Source organism: Centrocercus urophasianus, unplaced genomic scaffold (genome assembly GCF_019232065.1).
Source record: "Centrocercus urophasianus isolate 14NV4802_14NV808 unplaced genomic scaffold, USGS_Curo_1.0 seq_18, whole genome shotgun sequence".
In the NCBI taxonomy this organism is placed as follows: Eukaryota; Metazoa; Chordata; class Aves; order Galliformes; family Phasianidae; genus Centrocercus; species Centrocercus urophasianus.
Window position 1 is genome coordinate 9,652,691 of NW_024884733.1, and position 21,475 is coordinate 9,674,165.

The 21,475-nt window shown below is 36.1% G+C and overlaps 1 protein-coding gene across 5 annotated transcripts in view; it reads right to left on the reverse strand.

Annotated features, from left to right (window-relative positions):
• Positions 1-698: 698 nt before the first annotated feature.
• NTNG1 (netrin G1) overlaps positions 699-21,475 on the reverse strand; it is a 150,146-nt gene continuing 129,369 nt past the window's right edge. For all 5 annotated transcript variants that reach the window (XM_042819947.1, XM_042819945.1, XM_042819946.1 and 2 more), the window contains one exon: positions 699-1,906. In XM_042819947.1, the coding sequence (XP_042675881.1) occupies positions 1,680-1,906 (227 nt within the window). In that variant the 3' untranslated portion in view covers positions 699-1,679. The remainder of the gene's footprint in view (positions 1,907-21,475) is intronic.

The window sequence follows — 21,475 nt, forward strand, 5'->3', positions numbered from 1 at the left end:
TTTTCCAGGGCTTTGAAACACTGCTGAGGTTTTGGCTTACCTATCTTTTCTTGCTATTAATTTCTGTCACACTCAGTAATTGACCTAATAAAGGCAAAGGCAAGAATTTATTATACCCTGGGCAATACTTAACATCAACTTTATTTGCTGGAGCAGCGCTTCTAATCTACAAGCTGCTGTATGTTTTGACAGTCCTTCTAAATATTAAATTTGACTCTATTAAATGTTGAATCTTATGTTTTTGATTGCTGCTGTTTTTGCAGTTTCTAAGGCAGACTAGTGCATATATAAACGTATCATTTTAATGAAGCTTTTGGAGAAACAAGTTAAGCTGTAGCTGTATCTATTTTGTTACTGCCAAAATCCATGAAAACTCTGATATAAAGACTAGTTTCAGTAATGCTTTGTGAATTAGTTTGAAATAATTCCTGTGATGTCTTGAGAGAACAAAGATGAGAACTATTCAACTTTTCATACCCCTCCCACGCTTAGGATTTGATGAAATTTTCCTTAGGCAAGTTTGTTTAAAATGGTTTGCAGAAATACAGCAAAAATTAAAACCAGATTAGATTTTCATGCAGTGATCTTCACTGTTGAATCTGTTTTTCTACCATGTATCAGACGGTACAATCATCTATCATCCCCAGAAAAGGTCTGAAGAAATAGTACTACATGATCCTGGAATTGTTTATGCAGGAATTTTTATTCTTGGAAATCTTTCAGTGTTAAAGCAACAAGAAAACATATAGAATGTCCTTTGGTGGAATCTTATTACACTCGTTATATATGTAAACTGATATTCTTTGATGCCAGCACGTTGCCCATACAGAGAAATCTCTGCACAATTAAATGAAAGGTAAAAGCAAAGGACTAAATAAAAAGTAATTTTTCTCTTATCTGATTAGAATTAAATACATTAACAAATTGTCTGGTAACACAAATAGGCAATAATACAAAAAATCTACATTGTACATTATTTCAAGAAAAATAACTTCATTTGAATACAAAAGGATAAATACACTTTTTGTCCTATAGCCACTCTTGTACAGTAGGTGAACACGGCATCGTACTGATGCGGTGCTGCTAAGGTATACAAGGATATGACTGGCTTGAGTTTTATTGAGGGGGCTGTTACACATGTGCATCACTAACATCAGACAAAGAAATCTTTCAACCAACAAGGGTTACAGAGCAACGTTCACTAAAGCACAGGTTGGAGAGGATTCGGGGACTGAAGCAGGCCAATATGGCAGCTTTTACAGATTTCCTTATACCCACAATGCACTGACAGCAAAGAATGCCTTTATTTGGTTGGTCCACACACTGGGCGGAGGTACAGCAGCGCACCAGAGAGGAGTAGCAAATGTTTTTCGTTTCCCTTCCCGTTTTGGGGCTGTCCAAGCTGTTTGTCCTCTGTGAGCCTGGCAGCCAGCACTGATTGGGCAGAGCAGGAGCTGCCAGCCCATCTCCGGTTGTGGTGAGCAGTCTTGACTCAGAGTGCCGTCCATAACTGATTAATATGGCTTAGTTCAGTTAGGCCTTCCAAGTTTGTATGTGTTATTTTTTTCATTCTTTTTCCTTTTTGAGATTTCAGTAGCAAACACTTGGATTTTGTTTTGTTTTCATGTGGCATGTTCTTTTGAAGCAGTCCAAATACAATGCCATCGACCAAACAAAGCCTAGCACATGTGAAGTCTGGCTGCTCCTAGTAGGGCCATCAGCAGTAATAAGGGACTGTGGGATATCGCCCCCTGGGTGGAGCTTTGGCTGCAGCCTCCTGGATCTCGTTCACACTTAAGCTTCTCACATAAGATGCCAGTGTAGGCTGGAGGGCACTGGCACCGCACGTTGTTGATGCATGTCCCTCCATTCTGGCAGTGCAGGAGCTCATTGTCGCACACATTTGCTGCAAGACAGCAGGGGAGGGAGCAAGAGAAAAGCAGAATAAATACCAGTTCATCTACAGGAAAAGTCTGCATGGAAAGCAAAATTAAAATGCCGTGGCTCATCTCACACCTCCCTCCTCTTCCTGAGACATGGGAACAGGGGAAACAATCTGGTTTTTTAAACACTTCACATTGGAATTTTGGTATTTTATTTGCTAGTTTTCCATCTTTTCTAATCAGTAGTCTTGGGGAAACTTATCGTTCACTTCAGACCATTGAATATTAATGAAATAATATTAATAATGAATTAATAATGAATTATGTATATTAATACCCGCTTTGTGCCAGTGTCTGCGTTTTTATAGTTTCTACTAAAGTGGAACTGTAGGGATGCTGTTACTTGAAATGGACAAGGTATCCAAAGCATTTGGGCAATGCAAACAGTGTAAAAAATGCAACGTGGCTTTACTAAAGTGAAAAGATCTGTATGAGAAGGCAAGACTTTATAACCAAGAACTGTGCTTATCAATGATCTGAATAAAAATATGCAAAAAAGATAAGGCAAGCGCAGGCAGGATAATCAGCATGCTATCCAATGGGGATTTTATGCTATGTGCATATGGAAATAAAAGATAGTTATTTCCATTACAGATCAAATATTTCTTCTTAATTAGATTTGCTACTTTGGTACAAGGGGTAACTGGCAACTCAAAACTATCTTGGTTAGACATTGTAGCCCAATAGAATGACTTCAGAAGCCAGATTTGACAAAAGATTTGAGAGAAAATAACACAGGCAGCAGCTACATAGTATTTTCTATTTGAAAATCTGGCAGCTTTGTTTTTTTAAACTATCAAAATATTTCATTTGTTAAATATGTAGAGACAAGAGGAACATAGTACTTGAATGTGCCAATCTGCTTTATTTTGGAGAACAACAATGGTAAAATATGTCCTATGTATACAGCTCTGTCTTCCACAGGAGTGTTAATTTTAGTAAAGATTTGCACCTCCTATTTAAGCAGGATGTGACAGAAGACACTTTCCCTCAGGGAACTAGAGAACGGTTTGGTTGAGACAGTCTCAGCATTATATGCTGTTTATACATATATTAGCCTGGAAATAACCTTAATAATTCAGACTAAGGGAAAATTATTCTTAATTTCACTTAAAGCATTCTATTTAGCTCTACAAAATTGTGTATAGCAGCTTTATAGATGTTAATTTCTTTTTTTTTTAAAAATGCAGTATTATCAGAACTAAAATCCAAACAGCCCAAGCCCTCAAGTGATGCTGTTCTACATAAATCTGTATAATTTTGTGTTCTCAGAATATTACTGGCAATGTTTTATGTCCAGGCCTTCATTCCAATAAAGAAAAATTCTCTGGACTTTGGAAGGACACTGAGAAAGGGTTTTCTAATGTTCTGCATCCATGTGAGCCAAATAATAACACAATGTTAGAAACTTACACAGATCTAATTGAGAGAGAGCAGCTAAACGATCTGTCTCAGTGATACTGTCAATAATCAAAGCCCCTTTCTGAGAGCTCTGGATTAAAATTTTTTGTCCTGTTTCTGAACTGCCATGTCAGGATCTGGATACTAAGGTACCAGGAAGGTGATAGATGTATGTCTGCATTTGAATGTTCTCTTATATTCACTGTAACAGTGTTTATTGTGTACAAGAAATAATAAATCATCACCAAATAAGTATGGTGAGCTTAACAACCTAGAAAAATACTATGATAACAGGCCAAAAAAAAGTTTTTTGAAAACCTATATTTGAGGTATATAGCCTCAATCACAACAGTTATGTAGTTAATGCTGACCTTGTTATTCAGGCTTCATATTCAATTTTCATATAGGTAAATATATGTAATAATAATAAGAAAAATTGACAGTACGTTTACTGTACCTATTTGCTCTGGACTACTCATTGCAAATTAGGTGGCAAAAATGGTGAAATGTCTGTTCCACCAGTACTGACCATTGTTTGCCTTGATTAATTGAAAGAAAATCGATAGTCAATTAAATACTGCTTTTTAAATGGTAGATATTTCACTTCATGTTTGTCCCTGAATATATTATCTGTCTTTTTCTGAGTATTTGCCAAAAACAAATTTGTTTTCCAATAACTTTACAGTTATCTTGCCAATCATAGCTTTTTATCTAGGAGGCCATCCACCCAGATGCTGGTTGTCGTGTTACAGAGTGCTGGATGTGGGTGACTGATGTGGCTCTGTGCTCCATGAGGGCTGCTCTGCCTTACACACTGATGCAGGGTGATATAAAATCCCTGTGTAATTATTGTTGCCTACAAAATACTGGATACAGAGTTACAGATGTGAAGTTTTAAATTCAGACTGTTAATATATTATTAAAAAGCTTTCTTTCAAGTACTTAAGGAATGAACCAAAAAACTTAAGTATTTTATGCATAGAAGTTTGCCTGCAGAAATGCATTAGGGTAAATACAGTAGAGTTTAATGTTCTTAGTACTTGCAGCTGGAAATTTTTCAGCTGTTAGTCTTGTATTGTCAAAGATTTCTTTAGTTTTTCACTTGTACCCATGTGTATGTATCATGTAGGTAACAAATGCAGCCATTTGGAAGGGAAACAAATCTGAAATGGAATCTTCCTCCCTGTCTTCCCCCCCCTCACCTTCTGGACGGCCTGGTGAGGATTATATTTAAGACCTAAATATTAACTACTTCTTATCTAACCATTTTTATGTTTATTTAGCTTAGGATTTGGATTCTCGATCGCTAATGAGTGCAACACATCAGCAGTATGAAGTACTTTCATTGGAGTGTTTTCACTGAAGTCTAGAATGAAATTTATTCATCAAATAAAACAAGTCGACATGCTGCCAAGTATTTTAGGCAAGAATATTAACTGTTGTTTGGAAAATTAATAATGTTTCTAATGTTAATTTGGTATTTTGCTAGGATATGCACTGTAACGTGTATTTCAGAAGCAGCTTTCTGGCTCATTCTGAGGAGGTGGTGATGTGGCATCTGCTGAGCAGAGCAGGGGGAGCCAGGACCTCGGGCTGCCTGCTCTGTGTGGAAGCCCAAGAAGTACTTGTGCGGGCAGGTAGGGCTGATGAAGTCCAGCACACAGGTAACCCTTAGTCTTTTCTTTTCCCTGAGCATTGAGCCTGAAAACACGGGGCTTTTCTGCACTCTGCATCCCTCCTGCATTCTGTTACATTTGGGCAATGTCCCTGCCCCCTCATAGCAAAACTTTGTCTCCACTGCTGAGAAGTGCTGAACCATCTTTGCCTTACCTTCATTATTGGTTTATGGTTCATTGGTTTATGGTCTAAGCTAAAGTCTGATTATGGAATCCTTAAAAACATTACACAAAGGAGACAGAAAAAAGCCATGTATGAATATGGGGGAAAACCACTGACAACAAACGAGTGTCTTCAACTAGGAGGAGATGGTAATTACTTTTTAAGCTAAACTTACATGTCTTTTCCAAAATATTCATTAATAAGTTATTGAAGCTCCTTTTGTAGGATAAGGCCTTTATAAGTACTGTATGATGATTTAGCTCAGTTTACAAAAATATTTGCAGGAAACTATTTGATTTGTAAGTCTAATGTCATTAAATATGCAAATGGAATAAAAAAGGGAAATAATGGGAAGAAAACCTAGTCTTTCCACTAGTTTAAGCTGTTCAAGAAGTAATTGATACGTGTTTCTGAGAATTTTTTAGGTATCTAATGAAATATATTGAGTAGTGTAGATGTTTGACATCTACTTTCCTCTTAAAAGTTCGGACACAAATATTACATGATAATTTCTGAGTCTGTCCAAAACTCTATTATCATAACAGCTTCTTGGAAAAAAAAAGGGAGATTATATTAGGACTGATTTTAGCTATGAAGCTAAAGTGTAGACACAGTAATACAAATGCAAGCCATGTTCTTTCTGATCTGGAGTGTCACCTCGGACATAGCATTGCACTGGTGGCTGACGTTCTTTCCGTCTACTGTCTTGGGTTTTTCAGAGCACATGCAAGGGTTTTGGTCTGACTGCTGCTCAGATAAGAAAAAAAATGCCATAATGGGTTTAAGACTAATTTCTTTTAGCCTCTTATCCTTCAGGGAGGCCATTAAAGAGAGGAGAAAGTATATTTTGTACCTTGCTTTGTACTACCTTTGTTTTGGTTCAGCTTGCCTACAGTAGCATCATATACAGGTGGGTCAGCCAAACAAACATGAGGAAGGATGGAACACTCACTTAAAAAACAAGCAGACAAAAACCCCAAACCAAAACAATTTTTTTGATCTGAGATACACGGCATTCCTTTTCTCGTCACAGTCAGGACTGATTTTGAAATGTTTGTTGTTTGTAGAAACAGCATAAAGATCATTAACAGTGAAATTGAAGAAATATATCTTTTTATTCGAAGTCCTTTTTATTTTATTGAGAATTCTTAACCCTTTCATTACAAGCAGTGTTTTTTTTAGATCTCTCCCACCACTATTTTTCTTCATTGCACTTTTTTTTTTTATTATATCATTTCTTACAGCTCCCTTCTTTCAACTCTCTCTATACTTGTACTTTTCATCTTATGGAGCCTGCGTCTTATAGGATTTGGACATGTCGATGGGTTCATCTCTTAGTATATTACACAGTTTGGTCTATTCTAGAGAACTGCCACAGGTTTTTGCTCTATTTCTGATGCAGTGAATTTTCCTTACTGTTCCTCTGTAATTTGTATGAATGGTGCTACCAAAATCATGAGAATTTTTGGAATGGATTTCAGCCATCCTTAATAACTGAAAGCATGCAGGCCTAGTGGCTGAAGAAAAAATGGGCATTATTCTTTAAAAATATAATCATTTAAACAGTTTTAAAACAAAGCAAAACAACAGCCCCTTCTTCCTTCTCCCTCCAGAACAAAAAAAATATACATATATTTAAAAAAAAAAAACAAACAACGAAACAACAAAACCGAACAACTGCAACAAAAAAGGAAGCTTGTTTATAGCTAGGAATATTGCCACCTACATGTATGTATTGCAAACATGCACAAGAAAACCTCTGCAGTCATGAACTAATATTTTTCCTATAGTTTGTCAAACTGACATTACTGGAGATGGGTCATGCAAAGCAGTCTATTTCAGATGACATTATGTTTACACAGTATGAAAGAACCTTAATTCTGTTCTTATTATGCTTTAAGGATTTTTATGTGGAGCTCCACTGACTCTCATGAGATTTCAGCCATATAAAGTAAATATTAGGAATGAGTATGTAAGAGCACGGGGAAATGTTTTCAATAGTCAGGCTTCTGAGATGTTGACAACAATTGTTGTTGCACACTGCATGACAACCTCAAATTTTTTTAGCAACTGCGTCTTACTGATTGAATAAAGAGTGGTCAGTAACTCACTTGGAGGTTTCATCCCTAAGACTACTTCCCCTAGCTTTCTACCAATTAGGTCTACTATTAGACTATTGTTAAAATTTATTGTTAAAATTTATTTATTAATTTATCAGTTAAATTTACTGTGATACATGTATATACATACATGTGTATATATATATATGTGTGTGTGTGCATGTGCATATATACATATTAATGCCGTGAATATATGTCAGAGTGTTTATCAGACCTACTCAGAGGTTTTAAATCAATCAGATCTGGTACAAAAAAACAGTTATTGCTCCTTTAAATATATCCACAATGGTTAGTGACAGCAATTGTGAAGTGACAGCAATTGACCATTTGCTGCACTGGGTTAAATAAAACTATCTTAAGATGCTGCCAAATCAAGATGAGATACATGCTTATGTAGTATAAGAAGAAAACTGGTTTTTGCTTACGCACCAAGGCACATTCTGAAGTTGAGACAAAGTAAATCAGTGCAGACAAGGCTAAGGCATACCTTACTGTGTCAAACTTACTGCCATAAAATGACAAATAATACAAATATCTCTGGTGCAACTTTGAAATTATTTATGATTAATAAGATTGTGAATAATACAAGGGAATAAACATTGACCAAGTGAGAATAGTTTCTAAGGGCAGACATCTCCATCTTCTCTGAGAAATGCAAGTTTGGGGCACAAGTGCTTTTTTTTTTTTTTTTTTTTTTTTTTTTTTAAGTGAAGCCAGCTTTATCCAAGTCATCAGAGAGTAAATAATAGGAGCGTCATGAATAAACTGCACTTACTGTGCAAGTTTCTGGTAGAATTCTTGGATTGTTTGTCTATGTCTAATTTCAGTCTTTTTCTGCACCATTTTCACTCCATAGCTATGCTGCTTATACTCAAATAGCAGGAAAAGTCTTCAGAAGAAGATGCAGCTACTGTTCAGAGCTCTTCCCTGTGCACAGCCATGGAACGGATGGTGATTCTCCTCTCTTGCAAATAGGTTCCAGTTTATCCTGTCATCCATGTGGGTAACCATCTTTCATGATTTTGCTACTGAAAAGTGTAAATTCCACCATAGAACAATTTTTTTTTTTTTTTTTTTTTAAAGCATGGTGAAAGGACAGACGGATGTAGGAAATTATTTCACAACTTGTGACTACTTTATCATTTTTCATGTCTCATTTTATCTAAAATCCTTAGATTTCATTAATAAAAGATAATGGGAAGAAACGCATCAAATCCATCTGAGAGATGGGGAGAATTTGGGAATACATATACTTACCTGATCGAGGAGTCATAACAATCTTAACAGAAAAAACACCAGATTGCTTGTTAAAATGGCTGGAAACAAATGCAGATTTAGTCATCTAAGAATTATGGTTGAGATGAAACCAGAAAAGATTGGAGGGTTTTTGGAAGCGGTTAATTAACCTTTAGTTGCACGATTTGGATGGTTTTAATTTTTACTTGTCCAAAAGAGAATTATTTCCAAAGAGAAGAAAAAATGCCCCATATTTTTTATTGCTTTGCTTATGGAGGACCGCTGTCTCACTATGACTCTCACCATGTTTTAGGATAATCTCAGGAAAGCAATAAGCTACATCATAGCTTTATTTACTCAAAAGGGACACTACATACCCCTATCACTCATATTCCCCTAAAAAAATTATAGGTATAGTGCCATTATTTCTATGTTCCTGGAGACAAATGAACACTCGTAAACCATCTGTCTTCTTCCCTTATGGCTACTTGTTTAAGTCTGAATTTTGATATAGCGACTATCAATTAACTGGTTAAGCATAATGACCCTTTGGATACAGAGGATACAGTGGTTATCAGAAGGCCCTGTGCACAGTTGCTGGTTGGATTTGGTTCCCCAAATATCTTAGGGCCCCTGCAGATTGTAACTTCCCTGGTTAGCCTGCAGCCCTCCTGCCTGCAGGTTCCCTGCCATGCACCACTTCCTTGTCTGCATTTGACATCTGCTGTAACACAGTGCTACTGTGCAACAAGCATTGGAAGTGACTCCTATAAAAAGTGAGTTGTTGTGAGCAATATCTGTTAGAAGCTTCACTGCGACTTCCACCCAATGGAAACATCAGTAATCTTAAATTACACTGTCATAAGTAGCAAAGATATTAAAATAGGATGCACATGTAACGATCAAAGGGAAAAGAAACTCTGAAGCAATTGATAGATACAAGATATTTCTGTATTATTCAATTGGAACTTTCATCTATGTTAGGGTAACCATAAGTAAGGCTAAAACCAAGTTCTTACAATGAATTTGCATTTCTCTAGCATGTACTTTTCAAAACTGAAATTCTGCATAAGGTGCTAGGATAATACTCTGCTATGGAACACTGAAACATGAATGTGCAAAGTAAACGGCCTAGGATCTTTCAGCAGGTGAACTTTCAAAGTTTGTGAAGATTAGCTACAATGTAAGGGTATTTATATAGCTCCTGCAAAGTACCTGAAATCTGAGGTATAACATTTTCTTGTTAAAGCAATAATGCTGGGAATTTACACTGACAAATTGTGTTGAATGTGGATGAAAGTAAAGTCTTCAGAGTGCTTTTGTTAAGCTGACTCTGGAGTGGGGATAAAAACATTGCCCCTGTAGGTCTCACAAAGCTCTTCAGAGTGACTAAAGAGTTACTGCTGCCAGTGAGCAATAGAGAGGTTGATGCCAAGGGAAGTCAAATGGTTTGCCTGCCCTAACAAAAGAAGGGTACAAATGCAGGTTCGATGCATTCCTGTGCTGTTTACTGTACTGTACTGTCTTTTTAGATGTATGCAACAGCACATTTGATCACTGTTTCCAAGGGAATTTGGAGAGTCTCAGATTTAAAAACATTTACCAACTACGAAGTTAAAAAAGGAATATGCAATCTTATCTAGTTATAAGAGGCATGTGCAATTGCATAAAATGTTTAAATATTCTGACAACTAGAAATAATGATGTCATGTGTGTGCTTTCTTCTAATCTGACCAGTTAAATCTTTGGCTACTTCATGTTCATATATCAGAAAGAAACATTTGCAAAACTTTACTGTCTCTTTTGCTTTATCTTGGCTTTGATTTTATTTATATTGTTATCTCATTAAAATGAAATCAAGGAATGATCTTATGATCTCATGTCATAATTCCTTTCTGAAACACACTGGATGATAATATGCTGTCTTGGAAATGCGATTTTAATTGCTGTAGTGCTTTATTTTCCTACTCTTTTCACTGGAATGTCTATGAGGTGATTCAATAAGCTAGCTTTTACCACTCAGCAAAAATGAGAACTAATAAGTTAATGCGTCAAATAATTAAAGCTATTAAATACTTCATGAGAGTTTTCACCAACAGTATTTACTGCTATACACAGGCTAGCTCTAGGCATCAGTGTGCATTTATCTTCGCGACAGGGCAGCCATTAGTTGGGTAATAGATGGATCGCAGATGGAAAATAGATACTGGTCTTTCAGAATGATCCTTTTCAGGTGCACTAGTTTTGCTGCAATACGCTGCAGAGATGTAACCAACAGCATCAACTTAGCCAGTGTTTTAGTTAATTTAGTTATTATCACATAATTCAGCATAAATGTCCAAAAGACACTTGTACAAAAACACACTACAAAATTGCTGTCCTGGTTTAACTATACTGCCTCCTAACAAAATTTCTAAGGCCATAACTATTGATTTGTCTTTCCAAAAGTGATGTTTTGGTAAGTCTGCAATTAGAATTCATGATATGTTATGGAAGATTGGCTGATTTGAAGATGGACAGACACACTGACCTACATATTTTACACAATAATATTATGCAGTTGTTACAATTAAGTTAATTAGAAGGTAACAGGGTTGTAATAACATTTTATCAGCTATACAGTTAGTATCAGAAAAATTGTTCGTAATGTGATATGAACTAAAGATAGCATCTCTGAATATGAGTATTGATCATACTTTGACAAAATATTAAGAGAAATCAGATACAAAAAAAAATCCAGTTACTGGGCTCTTAAAAGAGCAAAACTGTTTCCTTCTGTACTCAACAGAGGGAAAGTTCTTGCATAACTTTTGATGTGCAAAGGTGCTAAAATTTAATTATTAGTGAAGACTGAAGTAACCTGAGACCCTCAAGGAATAGATAACTGCAAAATATTATTTCACTTAGAATTACTTGCTTTATTTTATTTACAGCTATTTTCTCCAATTTTCAGAAGATTGCCAAGTCATATTAGTGTTAAAAAATAAGACATCTACATTGATCTGGACAGAGGTTCAGTATGTTCCTCTATAATCAGTGTTACGTTTCTATAGATATGTCATATCAATACCTTCAACCTTCGTGATATGAAAAATGATAGCACTACTCAAAAAGTTTTCCACTTACATATGAGTCTTAACAGCCAAAACTGACTTTTTTCCTCACACTCTTTTAGAGCCCTGCAGGTAGTAATGTTACTAACTCATACACTCTCCTTCAGTTTAGATATGGAAGTGTCACACACAAAATGTTCAATTTTTATGAAAATGTATTTCTAAAAGGTTTATTATTTTTATTTTTAAAGTAACAGTATTTTTCTTTGAAGGATTCTTAGAGAAAATGAAAATAGAGTTCTGCTAAATAACTTTCAGATAAAAAGCTGCATTTCCTGACAAGGTTATCTTTTCCAGTCTACTCTTTCCTGTCCCCAGACATCCCCCCATGCAGAACCCAACCTTACAGAAGCTGGACATGCATAACTCCTATCATGTTTATCCTTCTTTTTCGACAGCTTTGGCAGAGACTGCAATGGAAATCTACCTTCCCTCTGATCACTGATCTTCCCCAGGACTGCATATACTCCTTTGCACTCCCTCCTGCATGAGGAACCTGTGTTTGCAGCATGCCTGTGTAAAGTGCTGGGTGGTAGATACATAGATACAGGTGCACGGTGTTGGAAGACAAGAAAAGGTAAGATGACTTTTTTGTAGTACTATTCATGCTCTCTTCATGAGAGATCAAACACTGAGCTTCCTCCTGCTCCATAGATCCACATGGCAAGCCCAGGTAGCCATCATGTCACAGGCCAACCTCTGCACAGACAGATGGTCTTGGGCAGGATAGACTCCCACAGGGTTCCTTAGCTCCTGAGGTTCCAAACACATGGACAGTGAAATAAGAGCATGGAGGGAGTAAGAAATGCTCCTTGAGAGAACTTTTCCCAATTGGTAAGATGGCAGATCTGAGTGGGATGATGCCTTTCTGAAGTCTGCAAGAAAGCTACAGAATGAACATTTGCTAAGCTCAAAGAAAGATGAATGCTGAAGAGGAGAGGAACTGAACAGAGGGATTTGGGCCAAAGCCAGGATGGGTGGGAGAAGGTGCAGGAGGTACCCAACACATCTGAGCTGGCTTTGTGTTTTCTACCTGCAGTACACTTCAGGTCTTCTAATGCTGCAGAGCAGGTGTGGGCTGTAGTGTCGTTAAGTTGTCATTGTGCCACTGAATGAAAGATATAACCAAAGCACACTTCTCTAAGCAGCATTTGTGTGTTAAATCAGTGAGGGTTTTGCATGAACAAGCACAGCTCTCAGGTCACTGCGTAAAAATTATAGCAGTGTATGGTTATATTTTGATAGGTGGTATAAATCTGGATCCAAATTTCCAAATCAGTGCAGAAGTTATGCTGTGCACACACAGCCTTTGTTTCATGTGCCTTCCCAATGTACCAAATGGCACGTGTGCGCATGTAATTTGAGTCATTTCAAAACACCTGGCTCTTCTTTTTTTGAGACATTTACATTGTAATACAATTTTGTAATTTGTCTGTAAATATGTGTGGAATGAGATTTTTTTTTTCCTTATAACTGAAGTCTTGCAGAGAGCTGCAATTTGCTGTATAATGCCAGCACAATGGGGCTGATTTAAGGGTGTTATTTTTGCCCTCAATATAAATGTCCTTGCAATAACAGTCCCAGTTTAGATCTCATGTTGGGATTCTCCTGTTCTTGAAATCAGTAGGAAGTAAGCTGCTTTTCTGAACCTTGTGAGAGCAGCATGTTCTCCCTGGGCTCTAGTCAGTGCTTATTGCCTCTCTGGCAAAATGCAGCTTCAGTTCTTAAAGAGTGTGGTAAAACTCTCTTTTCTCTTCTTAGAAATGATATTCTAAACTCTTCAAAGTAGGAGTCCTATTTCAAAATATTTTGACTTAAAAGGGAAATTCATTTTCCATTTAGAGTACATATAATATTCAGAACTCAGTGATGAAGCATTCTCATTAACAGGACACAGTTGTGCTCTGTTGAGAATTGTCTGCTATGGACATATATTTTGTGCTCAGAATACTGGAGGTATTTGTTGTTCCTGCATCAGTCAGTATGTATGGGAGCTGAAAATGGCTAGTGTATATGGGTAAAAGCTGGGAGCTCTTTTGATTCTAATTCTTGTGCATTCCTGACCTATAGTTGCTCGGGTGCTAGTTAATATGAATGTAAATAACTTTTCAGGGGAAAGTTCATTCTGCAAAGACGTTATGACTAAGCTCCTTATAACCTAGCAGTTTTGAAGTACAAGAATAGATTTTTGAGCCCATTGGAAAAGCCTTCAAATTTGACTGTTCAGCCATTCAGAGATGCTCACTATACAGTTCCACTGCTGACCTCCTAAGCTGGAATAGTATTTCTCTTCATCAGCAGATGTTTTTTTTATAGTTTATTCTTTGTACATATAAAAATAAACAGGATCCACGTATGTCTACAGAGTACAAAAGATTTTCAAACTTACTGCCCTAAGTTTAGTGAGGAAATATTGTGTGTAAATTGATCTACAAAAAGAAGGTACAAATCAAAATGTTGTCTCTAGGTTCAGCCAATGGCATCCACATAATTGTCAATATGTAGCTTTGCAGTTCTATCTGAACAAAAGGCAGTTATTAGAAGAGTAGAAGAAAATAGCATATAAAGAAGTACTTGTCCAAGCTGTAGTTACAAAAAGCCGCAAAGTAGTTTTGGGCATAATGTTTTAATCATCATGTGCTCCAGCAGTGCACTGTAATAAGAGATGTTAATGAATGTGTTCCCTTTATAATTCACCAAGCTGACAGAGGTCCTACAGACATTAATTATCAACATCTGAGTTACGATCAAACTCTTCTCTCTTCTCTGTAGAAAACTTCCACTACTGTCACATCTCTTTCTTCTTACCTGATCATCACAGTAAAACTTTTATTAAAGACTTAATTATTCTCCTTAGAATAGCCAAGATAATTACAACAGGCTTGACTTGGCTCCCATTAAAAGTTTATGTTAGTGATTTTGCCGCTGGATATAGTCCAACACGAGGGAAGAGCCATTCATAATCAGCAAGATTATCTCAAAATTGCACAGTGATGAATTAAAATTACAGGAACAATACCATTAATATTGTACTGAATATCACAATACTTTCATTCCCCTCTAAATACATTTTGGCTGAGTCCTGCAAAACTTTATTTACTTTCATTGTTCTTATATGAGGAGCAGTCAAAGTTCTGGCTAAAAATGTGGACTGGCACTTATGATTTTGTTTCTCATTTTATCATTCTCATGTTTGTTGATGAAATATTTACTTATAAGCTTAAATATGGGGTGAATCTGAAGTCATTGTAAGGGTTAGTACATGAACAATGGTGAGGATTATGTAGGTAGGACACTTATCAGCAAGAAAGAAGCCAAAGGAGCACCATGCCTGCAGATGATTTGGTGAGCCAGTCATGTTATAGATGCACAGTGAATATCAAAACAAAAAAAAATTATCAATAGATTTATTTACAAACAGTAAAGAAGAACTCTGAAATTATAATAAAATGAAGGAAAAAAGAAAAGAGCATCAACTCAAGGATATTAATTTCAAGAACATGTTAAGGCACCAAGGCAGGCCATAAATGAATTAGGGCAATGTATTAAAGTCATAAAATCAGTAATAAATTTGTTTTTGGAAATAGATCAGAAGCATAAGCTTTCCTGTAAGTCTGTAGGACAAACGGATGATGTATCAGGTATGGATGTGGAAAAAAACCTACCAAGTATTTAGTATGTGGAAGAGCTTCAGGAGGTTACCATGTCACTGCTTCTCCTGATGGGGGCATACTCTGAAGGCATTTCAAGGTCTGCACAAACCATTCTTAAAAATTTGAGAACACTGTTGTATCAGGTCACAGGAAGCAAATAATATTGATCCAAGGATTTTGAAAAAAAGCAGAAACAATTTTCTGTTACCTGTGATTTTACAAATTTAATTGTCGGGACAGACTTTATTTGCTATTGCAAGCAGCTTTAGCAGATGAGATTTTTCTAAAGAGCTCCAAAGAGATTGAGAAGAACTACAGACTTCAGCAGGAAGTGATTTGATAGGAACTGTAAGGAAGAACAGAATTAGCAAATAAATGAACAAGTATGATAAGCAAGGATGAACTTTCTAATTTGTGTGTGTGTGTGTGTGTGTGTGTAGAGGGGAATAAAAGGAAATAATGGCATGGAAACTTAGTTGAAGATTTTCTGAAGGAATCGGTAAACAGCATGTGGACACATGATCAAGTTGATAACATCAATCTCCAAAAGCATTTCATGAGATCCTTCAGCAGTGTTTTTCAGATAAACATAAAGATATCATGAAATAAGTGTCAATTTTTACAAGCATCATTAATGATGGAATAAATAATGGGAAATAGGATAGGAATGAAAGTCAGTTATTACAATTGAAAAGAGTCTACCACTCAGACCTGCAAGAATTGTGTCAGAAATTAAACATGCAGGACTGTGCTAGAAAAGTGAATGAAGAGTAATGTAATAAAGCTTGCTTATATTATAAAAGTGTTGTGCTGTAAAGATTTTCAAAAGCATCTCTAAGCCACTGGGTGATTATAGAGTAACATCACAGGTGAATTTCAGTTATGACAAGTAATGCCTAGCAAAAACCTCCACCCTTATAGCTACTTGACTTTTACCATTTAGGAAAGACCTTTAAAGTAGTTCTGGGTTATTTACTGACAATTTTGACTTAATGCTCTGCATCAGAGGCAAATAAAATCTTGGTTTTCTTTTTTAGTTTAGGAAAAAAAGATGGAACAGAAAACACTATACTGTCACCATATGGTGCACCAATCTCTAATTCTACATGAAATATTGACAAGGTATATGGTATTAATAGAAAAAGTAGAGTCATCTGATTGTAGATATATACAGTTAGTTACTGGTAAAGGGAGGATTAAATGGATAAGGATTACTTAGTTTATGAAAGCAAAGATATATTGAAGGAAAATACAGTAGACAACTATAAAATCTTGAATATTATGGAAAAGATGAACTGGAAATGATAATTCATTTATTATTACATCTCTTCTGCCCAAGAACTAGGAAAAACCAAATGAAATTGTCAGCCAGTTGAAAAATTGTTGTATTTGTTATTGTTCTTAACAAGTGACTAGACAAATCAGTGGACCAAAGGGCTCATCAAGACAAAGTATGAAGGTATTCATGAATTCTTTGGCTAAGAAAGTCCCTATATTGTATCTTCCTAGAGTTTGCATGCCCAAGCTAAATGAAATACCACTCAATACTACAGTCAAGTACACAATACCAGGGTAAATTGATCCCTGGTTGCAGACTTTCTTAGGTTTCTACCTAAGGGTCGACAGGCCTGGAAATGTGAAGACAATTGCAAGCCATGCAGGTTTTGAAGTCCAGCTTTACTACAGGCTAGGTAAGATGCTCAGAAGTGGAAATTAAGAAATACAGTGGAAAAAAAATAGTTCTGTTAAGCATTCTAATTAGGAGCTCAGATCTTGAAAGGCCTCGATTGTTTCCAGAAATTCATTGCTGAAGTACAACATATTGATACTAAGTAAAAAAAATCCTTTGGCTCAACTGAATTCCTTTAAAATGTTGTCTGAGATGTTTCACACCTCTATAGATTATTCATAACAGATACTGTCAACGAATAAGGAAATCCAAAATTTTTGGAAGTACCTCAGATAGTAGTGGTACATCTTTAAAAAGCTTTGAGTCATCAGCTATATACAGATAGACTGAATATTGGTATACCTGCTTCAGTGGTACCCATTTATTGATGCATAATATTAACAGCCTTTATTTTAATTTTTAATTTTACTTGCACTGGGGGAGGCTAGCTTCTGTTAGGGAAGACAGTCAGCACCTTACAAGTTCACACCTATCAACTAAACTTTGATTTTCACATTGCCATCAGCATGAACAGAAAGATCTCTGGGGAGAGATATATTTGCCAACATGTAAATGAAGTTAAAGCCCTAAATACTGAAGCTTTAATTATCAGCATGTTCTGGTGTCAGCACTGCCGTCAGTTGTATTGATGGCATGGCAGGAAGTGTTGACTATCTTTAATTGCTTTGGGTCAGTAGTTTTTAACTCCAGGTAAGTAGGATGGAAATTATTTAACTTGCTCCTAAAACCATCCTTTTAAGGACTCTTTATAAAAATGTCCCATCTGAGTGTGTCTGTGGTGGAATAGATCTTTTTATTTCTGTCCACATAAAAACATACTGAGCAGGCAAATTATAGTTATGGCCACTGAGCAGGCTTACAAGGAAAACAGGACAGATTTTCAGAGGAAAAGGCCTGCTCATCACTGTTCAAAAGAACACTTAATAATTCATAAAAATTAACTGTATAATAAGTTTTCCCTTCAACATGTTTCCAAATGTGAATAGATTAAACAGTAATTGCTATCAAGCTTTATGTTCTATTTCACGTGCCTAATAAAAGTTTATCTTACGGATCTTACTTTGTATATTTTTGATCTACTCCTTACTGACTGCAATACACTGTATTAAAATATTTATCATTGTGCTATCAAATATTAACCATTTTAAAATCATCTGACTAAAGAAAACAAATAATGCTACTTGTTTAACTTTTTATGAATTTCCTAGTATTTTGTTATTCAGAACGCTCCTTTTGACATAGTGCCAAAAATACTGCACTACCTGGAAACTATTTCCTCTTTTCAAATTGGCCTGTTTTGAAATGCGCTCTACTCCAACCCATTGCTATTGTTCATTTTGTTCCTGCATGTAGAATAATATCATTTTTTCTGTCTGTAAGAAGTTCCTATGTCATTTCAACACAAGAGTATTGTTCTGTACGCTAGGTGGTGGCTTTTTTTTTCTTTTTCTATTTTTGGAGTGCAGGGTGGAGAGAAAGTAGAACAGTTGATTTTTTTTTTTTTTTTTTTTTTTTAGGATGTCTCCCTCTTATCCACTTGCTTGTTCATCTGAAACTGTGTGGCTTTATCTGGTACAAATACCAATAACTGCCATGTGACTGATCTCATGATAGAGAGGAGAATGCTGCTGTGGGGCAGCCCATTGCAGCCAGCCTCCAGGGTTCTTCCCTCCCAGCACAAGATGCTGCTCTCCCTGGCTGCCTCTGCTTCTCCAGTGCAGCAGAAAATACTTGTTTGCTTAGTATCCTGCTGGTTTAGCTCTAAAATGGTTCATTGACAGTCCAACAAGTGACTGAGATATTTCTAGGGATGTGGGATTAAAATTGGGAGCAGTGGGATTGCAGCACCTGTCATTAGAAGAGTTTGGACAGCTCTGGAACAATTGATACCTGGGCAAGATCAAGAGAACTTCTTTGCACCAATCCAATCCTTTACTTTGCAGGGGAAAAAAGTTTCTAATAAAAGTCAAACATACAAATGTTGATGCTCAATTTCTGTTCACTTCAGTGAAAGCAAATCTGATCACTTTGTTATCAGAGATCTTGAGCCGAAGAGCTGCAGTGTATTAAGAGCCTCATGCCTCTTTGCAAGATGCTAACTTATGTGAACTAGCCCTGTGCTATTCCTCCTTCTGTTTGTTTTATTATTTTCTCGAGCTGCCACCCACACAGGTGTTACCTAACTCACAATCCTTATTCTATTCACAGAGGCTTTCCTTCCAGCACAGAGGTGCTTTTGATAATGTCTTCGAGCACATACAAATGTCTCTCTAACCTATTTCTTTTTGCAGGTTACTCCATTTTCATGATGTTTGACAGATTTTAATGAGGCAGTACTAAGAGCAGTCTGAGACTTGATTCCAACTGGCCGTATTATGGTAACTATGTGAATCTGTGTAATACTATATATAGAAATCATCTTATGTTTTCATTTTCTCTCTGCTCTTCATAGAGGAAAGATAGTTCATTTCATCCTTTTTGTAAAATGCAATGTTTGTGTTCTGGTTTTGGTTTTTTTTGGTGTCAAAAAAACATCTCTCTGCAGAGAGATGAGCCTTCTGTTTCTCCTTTAAATCCAACATCTCATTAAAAAGTAATAACTTTCCATAATAATCATACTTTGTTAGTAAGAAATTGTCTATGTATTGCTATATCTGCATGGCTGTTTTGTGGGCCGTGTATCTTGGAATTACTGTGTTAATAAACATATTCACATTGTCTTTTCTCAGCTCTAAAAGACCCAGGATTTCAGCACGTGTAGTAAGCCAGCATGCTTCCACTGAGGTTAATGGAATCAGCGTTTTTGAATCATCTGAGAATCAGGTCTGATAACAATGTAATTTTGTTTGTAATTTTGCCTTACTTGTTATTACACCTGTAAGTCATACTTTGCCTTGAGTTGAAGCTGTGGGATTCTGGATTGGTTTAAGAAGAATTATTCTGCATTTAAATTTAGAGTAGTTTGAAGCAGACTGTTTCTTTGACATCCAAATCCCTATACACACACAATTTCTTCATTCTGCATAACAGTCATGTAAAATAGATATTGTGAAAGCAGTATTTTGTGTATAAAAAAACAAGGAAAAAATGTTCCTTGGGGATGGCATTGTTCAGAACTTGGTACCTTTCATTCAATTCTGTCTGTGTTTTATTTCCCTTTGGCTCTGAAGAGGCAGTGCACTTGCTAGCACCAGTCCTGGCACTAAAACTCGAACTAGAAGTCTGTGCAGCACCTGTGCTGAGGGGAAATCCTGCTATATCCTGGCAAGATAAAAGCATTACAACTGCCACTGGTAGAAGGATGTAATAAGATAGATTGGATTGTCTTACAGGCACACAGACAAAGGTGAAATGGAAAACAGGGCTTTCCAGTTCTGAATTTGTCATAGTTCCCCATGCAGAAAGTCAGTGTATAGATATAGAAGGGCTAGCAGATATATCTGCGTACAGATAAGTATAAAAACTTGCTAACTTTCAAGAGGAGAGACCATTACATTTATATATTTAATCAGTCTGGAAAGAAGAATGTGATGTATTTTAAGAAAATAATGGTAACGCATCTTTTATTGTCAAATACTGAAACACAAACTTCCAAAAGCCAATGTTAATATAATTCACAGGATCACAACTTCTGGTTTGACTTTCTTTTGAAATTCAATTTGCGTGATGATTTTGATCAAATGCCTGGGGTTCTCACATTTGTATCATGTGATAAAATGTAGACAAAAATATATATATTTAACTTATACGAGAAATCAAATGCATACTGTAACAGAATATGAATTATCTAGCAGGCTGCAGAGTGATAAAAGGTCAGTACAGATACAAGCACTGAGCACACTTTGAGCTTTTAAGATAAGAATGTAATTGTAATCTTCTCCTTGCCTTAATAAAAAATATTTGAAATAGGAAAAAAAATAAAAACATAAAATAAAAACAACTATTCAGAGATCAATGTAAGGCATTTGGCTGAAAACTGAAGCAAGACATTTTAAAACAATTATTGTCAATAAATACACTGAATTTAATTTCTGGGTTAAAGCTATGCTTGATAACTCCAAAATCCCTCTTTGCTCATTAATCATATGAAGGAAGATAGTGAATAATATCATCTTTTTCTCCATGGGAAGGTCATGTCTTAGGCAAATTAGAGTTCCGTTGCCAAGTTGGGATTGCCAAAAGAGAAACTTTTTCTTTGTTGGATTGGATAAATACACAGCTGGTTTTGGAATCAGTTGTAGTGAGATTGAAATTAAAAGGTTTATTTTCAAACACTCTTATATGAACACAACAGAATTTAGATGCCTGACATGACATAGAGGAGAAATATGACATATGCAATATTATGAACTTGCATGCTTAGAAAATCAAAATTGTCCTGCATGGTATTTTCCCTTCATCTGTTTTTTAGACTTGGTCAGTTCTGTGCAAATTATTCTACTTTTTGTTATGGATTCCTCTTATCACTAGGAATTGGTCA